We start from the raw sequence: 9,087 nt of genomic DNA, 5'->3' as shown, positions 1-9,087 counted from the left end.
GGACTTCTGTAAGACACTAAAATACCATTGTAGTAGTGAAACATTGGTTAGACATAATATAACTTCTTCTGTCCTTAGCTCTACATATAAAAACTGCCACAGAAAGGTTTTAGACAAACCCAACAAGTAGAAGTCCTCAGAAATGAAGGAACATTTAATTAAAAAAAAAAAGTGTAGCCATTAAATTGTAATAACCTGTCATGGACAATACAATTCAAAATAAACTTCATTGTCAGTTCCACCCATACCACAAAAAACAGCATTTTTTTTTTATTTTTTATTTTTTTATTTTATCTTTTTATTTTATCAGTTTTTCATGCATATTGCTTATAATTTTGCAAGATGGTGAATTTTTCAGAGTTCTCAATTTTTTTCATGTATTTTTTGTGTATTTTAGACCATAAAATGATGCGCATCATGACAAAAACATGGCAATTTAAGGGTTAATTTTTTTAAAAAACTAATTAAAATTTGATATGTATGATTAGGGCTGATGCTGGTCTAAAAAACTATTTAAAAAAAATTTTTAAAAAAGAAAGATTTTTAACATTTTTATGGCTTGTTTTTATGCATACACATTTATGTGTGTAAGGATCTTTAACGTGATTATTTCTGAGGACCTTCAAGGGGTTAATACACAACTACAACTTCAGTTCACTCAAAAGTCAAGTTCTTAGTCATTTACTCAGCAATACTTTTGAATGACAGTGACATTTGGTAAAGCCCACCTATGCTCCCAATTTATCTGTTTAACTTTAAATTCCATCCACAAGTACCAGTTTCAAACCAGTGGGCAGGTGTGACAGACACAGAGAAGGCAACCTAAATGGCAGACACTTGAGTTACACTAATCTTCCTGCATTGACTCAGCAGAGCATGCCCCCCCGCCCCATCCCCCTGGCCACAGGAGGCATTTGTCAGCGTGTGGCTTTACAGTGTCCCACCCACAGCCTTTAAAGAGGAAACTGAATCATAACTCAAAGTGCGGGGTATGTGAGAGTAACATCTTTTGGCAGGTTAATGGAAACCAAAGTTGAATGGACTTTTTATTTGTAGGTGCATATTTTCGTAATATTACTTGTGGCTCTAATGGAACAAGTAGTGCAAGTCTTCCCTTTGAAGCACTATTCATTGTCTTAAAAATGACATTTTCATAGTTTTTTTTCCCAAATATGTCACTTAAATAGAACACTCACAGTTATGAAATATATAGGCACTTTTGTAATTCATTAGGTGAAATATTGTTTTCTAGTGAGGCAGGTTGACTCCGGTGAACAGGATGACTGGCACGAGCTCTGGCTTCTGTTTGTTTTGCGGGTAGGTTGTATCTTCGGGACAAGTAGTGTTTCACATCTCTCCCTTGCCAAGATTATTGGGAAAACCTCACCAGAGTCCTCCTCCCTCAGATCAATTCAGAGAAATGCCTCAGCATGTTTTGCCTGCACGGTATGCACCATGTTCGTGTGTCTGAGTGTGGTTCACTGGGGGAGTGTAGACTATCAGCCTCACTTTGACCTGTCTGCAGGCAGACTGCACACAGATATCTTGGGCACAGATAGCTGTTGCTATAGCAATTCTTGTTGTAGGTCTGTGCTGGAGTACAGGAATCTAAGTGTGGATTACATTTAGACATGTTGGTATTAACGCTCTGGTTTGGTGGTTAAACATGTATAAATAAATATAATCAATCACACATTTGTTGTTTTATGTCTCAGCAAATCCTACACTCCTGAGGCAAGTGGATTAGTGAAAAAACAAACAAACCTTGGTTTGAATATGCCTATCAACTTCTGGTGCAGGTTTAAAAAAAAAAAAAAAAAAAAAAAAAAGACACTGGATGACTGCATAATAAAATGCACTGTAGCAATGTGTGGCAGTCGGCTTGGACAGACCACACACAGTACATGATAGGAAAGGTCAGACAGCTCCCCCTCCTGTCACATCTTTTCAAGTGCAACAAGCCATTACAAGACTCGTGCCATTGTTGACACATTATTGCATCAGTACCCAAGCCGCAGACACATTTTACACGCTAATAAGTGCAAGAACCCACATTTTTTTTCAACTATTTATTAAAAATCCTGCATTGCACATGCAACACTTTCACAGCTGCAGCAATATGCACTTCTCTATACACAAAAATGATACATTCAAATAAATAAAGTAATCAAATAAACATATTTACATATTAGACAATTACTTATATTGCATTACTCTATATTATAAAAACATACTCATTAGTGAGTACATTTCTGGGCCATTGCTCAACACTGAGGGAGATCACAGGGTAGTGACAAATATGTCTTACAAGTTGCTCCTCATACTGCTTTAAGGTCGCACAGCGTGATGCAAGATAAATATATTTCTTACCAAAATAAAGGTTCGGGGGAATTTGAATCACACCAGAAAGAGCACTTGGGTTTCCTCTGATTTGCCCCACAATATCATTTAATCATTTGTTCATTCTAATACCAAAGAAGTAAACAAACTCCCTCTTGATAATGTGCGTTAAACAAATGTGAAGTTATGGACTACAAGCCTTAAAATCATCTAAAACCATGATGTATTATTAACATTTAAAATAAATGACTGTGTGAAATGAAAGGAATGTGGATTTTGCGTACAGCAGCACAATCTGACTGAGATTTTGAAAATGCAACATCTTGACTTAATACAAGAATGTTCTGCTATTACCACATACACACGCTCTACACACCGATGTAGGCCTACTGTATCTTATGATGCCCTGAAACTCCTTTCAGTTTACAGCAAACATATTATTACAGTGTATTACAGCTCAAAGCTTGGCTCACCACATTCGTAGTTCTTATCTATGCAAATTTACAGTTTGCGGTTCCTCATTTGACAACTACTGGAGACACACCTGCTCACATCTGCATTTTAAAAGCACCCACAGGAGAAGGTTTTCTGGCTGCATGTGAGGTTGCTGCAGTGTACTTGCAGGGACAGATAGCAGACTGGTCTACAGCGGAACAGACTGTTGACGATGCATTGTGTCCCACTGCCCCCTCCCCGAGGGCATTTCTGTCTGGGTGGCCATGTCACAGGCCGTCCATCATGGCCAGGAGGTCGTCTCCTTTGCTACTGGCACTGGGAGATTGATCTCCAGACTCTGTGAACTCTCCCATGATCTTGGCCAGCTCTGCGTTGGCCTGCTGGTCCTGAAAGACAGACAATGCAATCCACCAATCACAGTGGTTATCATGGGGACCTATATATCTCATTATAGGAAATCTGTTAAACTGGCAGACGCTCACTTCTCTGATCACTGACTGTATACCCTTACACCTATCACTGAGATAAGCAACATTTGGCACAGGAGGTGCTTATCTAGGGTAAAGGACAACCAGTGCAGACGGGTCCTGACCATGTTTTGAGTTGTGCAGATGCTGCGTTAGAATTTAAACGTGTATGATTTTATCATAGCCAGAGTGCAAGAGGAAAAAGTGGACAGTTGAAAACAAAACAAACATCATGGCTACATAGGAGGCGAATTGGGGACTTGTATTTTGTGGACTGAGTGGTCATCAGAGACGGAGGGAATTCTAGCCCTTGTTGAAATCAATACACCTGCTATGAGATCAATCACAGTTTGTCTACCCTTACGTCTACATGATAAGAGTAGGGGGTGAAGTGTTGTAGTCTGCACTTGTCGTCAGCTGACAGAAGTTTTGTCAGACTTTTCCACTGAAATAAACGGTTTGCGAGCACAGATAGCTGAGCTTTACCTTTGTTGCTTGAATTTTTATGACTCCATATGCAAGCTCATCTGGTCTTGATATTAATGCCTCTCTGTGAAGGAAGAGTCACAGTGTTAGTTTTGAATGATCACAACAAGGCAAATACTTTTTCACACAGGGAAAGTAGCAGTTTCACTTGGCCAAGTGCCAAATACCACAATACTGATGCAGCACTGACAGTACGTGAAACATAAGGGGACTCACTCTTCTTCCTCATCGGTGGCAAAGAGGTTGACTCGAAATCTGCTGTCAGCATTTCCTGGTTTCTGAACTTCTAACCCTCCCATTAATTTGGCCAATAGATTCAGCTCCTCTTTGGCCAGGGGGTTGGGAGCCGTGTTGACCTGTCGACACACAACCGCTTGTTTACGTCAGTGTATCCGTGCTGTACCTGCTGTTTACCACATTGTGCTACTGACTGTTCATGCACCAGGAGGTACTGTATTGTTCTGGACCAGGTTCAATTCACCAAATTCCTGTGCATGTCATATACCATGGACACCGTGAAGAGTTAATACATGGCAGCGCCAGTGTTTAACTTGTGTGCATGAAATAAAACCACAAAGGTTTATAGTGCTGACAGTGAAGCTGTCTCACCTTAGTGTGCTGGGCAGAACTTTTAGATGTTCCTGACATGTGGGTTTCCACTGGGCGGCTTACGCTGTACCTGAGTGGAGAGAGATAACATTACGAATGCTTCATTTACAGTGTATGGTTCTTTGCACTGTGTGAGACACACTGACACTAAATTACGATGAGTAAATCAAAAGCTAATGGACCCTCTGGTTTAGTCTATCTGCTAATCTATCTGCTCATGCAGTAGCTTTTATACTTCGGCCGCATGCATTTAATCCTCTATAGTTTTTTCACGCTATTACGTAATGTAATCATGTGACCACATTAGTTTAAAAGCCGAGGACTTCAACAGTCACAGTCAGTAGAGCTGATCACACCTCTTGGACAAGTAGTGAAGTGTCTACGCCATGAAGTCCAATTGCCTTTCATGTACTACTTCTAAATATCTAATGACCTGGATAACAGAGAATCATCATCAGCGTACTGCCATCGCGTTTTCACAATACCACCAAGTCATGGATGCGTACATGCGCTCCGCAGTGTCTTACATGTTTGTGCCTAGTTTGGTGACCCTGTCTCCAAATATCTCAAAAGATCCCTCCCGGACAGCAGAGGTGTAGTTCCCTCCATTACTGAACTGCAGCCTGGTGACTTCTTCACCGGTACAGCTAAACATCCTGGAATTACCAGATACAAAGACACAAGATATTACGGACAAACATGCTTTGAATAGTTTTTCTAAGCACACAAATTTCTTTTTCCTGTGATGAAAGTAATTCCCTTAAGTGGAACCCTTCAGGCCTCTTCTGCTTTGAATACTTGAGCACTGCTGAGGCTCAGGTGGTCGACATATGAGCTCCTGTTTTTCGGTGTATTCAATGTTTCACTGTGCACATACAATCCTTACAATCCTTCTAAAATTAGAATGTAAGTGCTTGTTCAGCAAGACCTCTTTAATGCAATTAGCTGCAGACAAGCCGACTTAAAGTGTAAGATTAAAGTGTTTGGGTACGATCAGAAAACACAGGAAAGACAAGAAAGCAAACATTAATGATCATCAGCAGGACGAAAGGTAAATTTTACTATCAAAGTCGCTTGTTTTAATCTCAGTCATGTCATATCCATTGTTGTTTAGAGAGAAAACAGCTGTATACTGTGGCACCTTATCAAGCCAGGGACTTGTGTTCCGTGAGGCACAGGACCACTGGTGGGAAGCACAAAGCGGCCATTGGAGTTCTGCACTTTGTCCTTGAGGAAAATAGACACCTGGCATAGGAGAAAACACAGAGATAGACTTGTGAGGAAAATGGAATACAAAATAAAAGAGAATATAACATAATTCAGCTAATTCTTTCCTCAGGACTCAAATTTTCCAAAATAACAAACTTACTCGTATATGCATGTCTTGGAAGAAGATGAGGAGAGTTTGTCTGATGAGCTGGAATTCCCCACTAGACAAGGGTGTATACATCTAAAAAAAGAATTGAAAAATGAACTAAACCAGCAATGAAAAATATAACTACACAGCAAATAATAAAATGGAAACAGGAGTTTAATGTAAAACAACTGATCATCATTATTATGTATGTATTTTACTTCCTGTATTGGTGTTCTTCTTCTAGTGTTATCTCATTTAAGCTGGTATAACCACTCAGCTTTAGAATTGATTTTAAGATCGTACTGATCCCTTTTAATGCACTGCATGGCTAAGCCCCTAGCTGCATTGTTGAATTACTGCTCCCTTATGAGCAGAACACAGACTTAGATCCTCAGGCAGGCTGGCTCAGGACTAAAGGTGACCGGACTTTTGCAGTGACGGCCCCTCAGCTCTGCAACTCCCTGCCCTGCAGGATCTGGGGCATGCAGAATCGATTGCATCTTTTAAATCCCTTCTTATTTCTAATGGGCTGTATTGGTTTATCATTACTCTTGCTGTTCTTATTTTCACTGTAGTATATTTTATTCTTTATTTTTGTTCTTATCTTAAGGGTCCGATTTGAGTCTGTATAAATTGTGCTGTATAAATGTAGTTTATAATTATTATTATATAACAAGTGAATGTTGCTGCTGAAACTCGACATGTGCAGTCATACTATAGCTCATACTATTCATACCGGCTCATACTATAGCTCAATGCCTGTGATTATAATCCAAATGGTTTGACATAAAGACAGCATAACGTTTTACCTGCATCACTGACCATATTTATATCAGGAAAGTAGATGAAACACACTGTAAGTATTAACAACTGTATATTGACTTAAAACACTGCTTATGCTAATGTTTTTAATAAGTCACCGTCACTTAAACTGCTTCTATTAAATGCTTCTATTGGGTTCAGTTTAGATGTTGTTGACATGCATGGTTTTCTCTTGCTTATTTTGACTGGCCTGACATGTGGGCTCTCATACTATTTTTGGTCATAACACTAAAACACCTCTAGCATTGACACGTTTCACTCCTCTCCATATCAAAGGTGAAGAGAATTAAGTCATACCTCTATGAGCTGTTGGAACGTCTCATCAACCTGGCTGAGAATGCTAGGAGTGTCTTTGACAAAGTCTTTGATTGCATCCAGGTGGTTGAAGGAGACGAGGAGGATGTCCTTAGGTCGGGGACAGAGAAGCACCTGGTACTTGAAAGCCATGGTCATCAAGTCATAGAGCTGTGAAGGGGGACACACATGCGTGACTTCACCGACTCATTTATGAAAATAATCTCTAATGCTCCTGATGTATAATAAACAGCAGAGGGAGCCACATGTATGCATCTAAGCTACTCAAAGTTGTAAGGCTGTAAGACAACCTGGCTTCTCCGCGCAGTTGATGAGAGAATGTGATTAATATGCTTGTGTGCTGAAGTGAAAATTCAAAATTAGAAGAAAAGAAACAACAGAAAGAGAACAACTCAACATGTGCAGGATACAACATAATGCACAGCGGTATATATGATGACTTACCTTGTCCATACTGGCTTGATTGAGTCTCATTATGGAGGCATGGGCCAGCCTGTCGAACACAGTCCGCAGGGCCTTTTTGGAGTAAAGCTCCTGTGGCTTGAAAAGCTCTTCTAGGAACTTTTTGTTGAACATGGTGGTGATGATGTCATTCATAACTAGTCAGGCACACAGTACAACAGAAATATCCACAAAGAGTTAAGTGAGAATAGAAAAATGCACTTTCCAATCTGCAGGCTTAGAAGCAAGTAGATGAGCATACTACGTGTTGGCCAAAACCATTTCATCCAAAGCCTATCCCCATTGGTTCTAATAAAGCAGCAGCGAGGAAAGCCATCAGCATATATCCTACTTGGTAGCAGGGCAAGCCAGGTAGGAACGTGTTTGTGTTTGGACTCTCCTCACAAGGTTTTCATTTGCTATGATTATTGTATAGTATATTTATTGAACAGTGACTGTCAGAAGTGAAACCTATCAGGTAACTATAAGGTAATATTTCAAAAGCTTTTTATTGGCTCAAGGGTGAGGCAAATAAACCAGCTTAACACAGTTGGGCTAGGTAGGATATTCTGCTACTTACCCATAAGGAAGCCAAAGATCAACTACAGAAAAAGGAGCTGTAAAAACACTGCTCTCAGAGCTGAGATGAGTTTCTTGACATATGCATAAAAACAAGTCCAGTGCACTTGTTTTTTTTTCTTTTTTTACATAAGTCAAGAACATTTTATGTGATTATCTAATGGTACATAGTGTACGTTGTGTCATATGGTCTTGGGAGCTTGAAATTTGGAAATATTGATCAGTTTTTAAAACAACTCCCTTCATTGCTAATGTGCCTACACAATGAAGCCCCCAACAAGGGCCTGAGCGTTTACGTGTATGATGCACCTGGGTGCAGAGACAGATGCAGTGCGTTGGTTGTGAGCAGATCTGTGCATATGATGTCTCATCTGTTTACCAAGTCCTATTGTTTACTCAGTGCGTTGTTTCAGTCTAGGCCAAAGCAGTGCGGAGAGCCACTAATGCATCAGTGCATGATGATACTGAAGCTCTGTTATACCTCTCTTTCTGTCCTCGTCTATCCAGCCAGCTATTGCGAAAACTTTATGAATTAAAAGGAGATAAATAAATGAAACGTTCTGAAAACCAGATTGATGAGTGATACCTCAAGATTCAGTCAGTCAATGTCATCATATGTTAAAATTGAATGCATACTGAAATTATATCTATCTATCTATCTATCTATCTATCTATCTAATGTCATTTTGTGGAATCTTTTTCAGCCCTTTATGGTAGAAGAGATAAGGCAGTTTCCCATGTACTGACAAATTAAAAGAATTACAAATTGCTCTGGATTCCTAATTACAGTGTCTGATACAACAGAAACTGTTGACTGTGTGAGTTATGATTTTATCAAAATATATGGATTTACAAAAGACAAGCACATGACTCATGGACGCTAATGCTGATTAATGTTGGCTTTCTATGAATCACCGAAAGTTATCATCAATTCACCTCAACCGGCAAACGGACTGGACCTGAATGTGCAGAATCCTTTTCCTGCAGGGTGACATTTGTGTTGTTATCTCGATAGCTGCTAAGCTAGCTACCTAGCTACCTTTTTTAGCTTTGTCAGCAGGGATATTCTGAGCCCGAAGCCGCTGGTCCAAGATGTACAGCATTTCTCCGCCGAGGTTGATGAACAGCAGAGGCAGAGTTCTTGAAGACATGGTGGTGTTTGGACGGTTGAATGTCTCCAGGAAAACAGCTAGCTAGCGATTGTAGCTAGCACGA

At 39.9% G+C, this 9,087-nt stretch overlaps 1 protein-coding gene across 2 annotated transcripts; it reads right to left on the bottom strand.

Moving 5' to 3' along the window:
- Positions 1-2,116: 2,116 nt before the first annotated feature.
- oscp1b (organic solute carrier partner 1b) lies at positions 2,117-9,087 on the bottom strand. Of its 2 annotated transcripts, XM_070835521.1 has the most exons (11): positions 8,912-9,087; positions 8,354-8,395; positions 7,297-7,451; positions 6,835-7,002; positions 5,728-5,808; positions 5,500-5,603; positions 4,886-5,014; positions 4,359-4,428; positions 3,966-4,105; positions 3,750-3,813; positions 2,117-3,182 (listed from the first exon to the last, which is right to left on the bottom strand). In XM_070835521.1, exons 1-11 carry the CDS (start codon positions 9,021-9,023, stop codon positions 3,063-3,065), a joined length of 1,185 nt encoding a protein of 394 aa, XP_070691622.1. In that variant the 5' UTR covers positions 9,024-9,087; the 3' UTR covers positions 2,117-3,062. The 2 variants fall into 2 exon arrangements, with proteins under 2 accessions (XP_070691622.1, XP_070691623.1); XM_070835522.1 differs by lacking the exon at positions 8,354-8,395.

This window comes from Pempheris klunzingeri, chromosome 8, assembly GCF_042242105.1.
Source record: "Pempheris klunzingeri isolate RE-2024b chromosome 8, fPemKlu1.hap1, whole genome shotgun sequence".
NCBI classification, from domain to species: Eukaryota; Metazoa; Chordata; class Actinopteri; order Acropomatiformes; family Pempheridae; genus Pempheris; species Pempheris klunzingeri.
The sequence above is the reverse complement of the archived record's forward strand: the minus strand, read 5'-3'. Positions and strand labels throughout refer to the sequence as shown.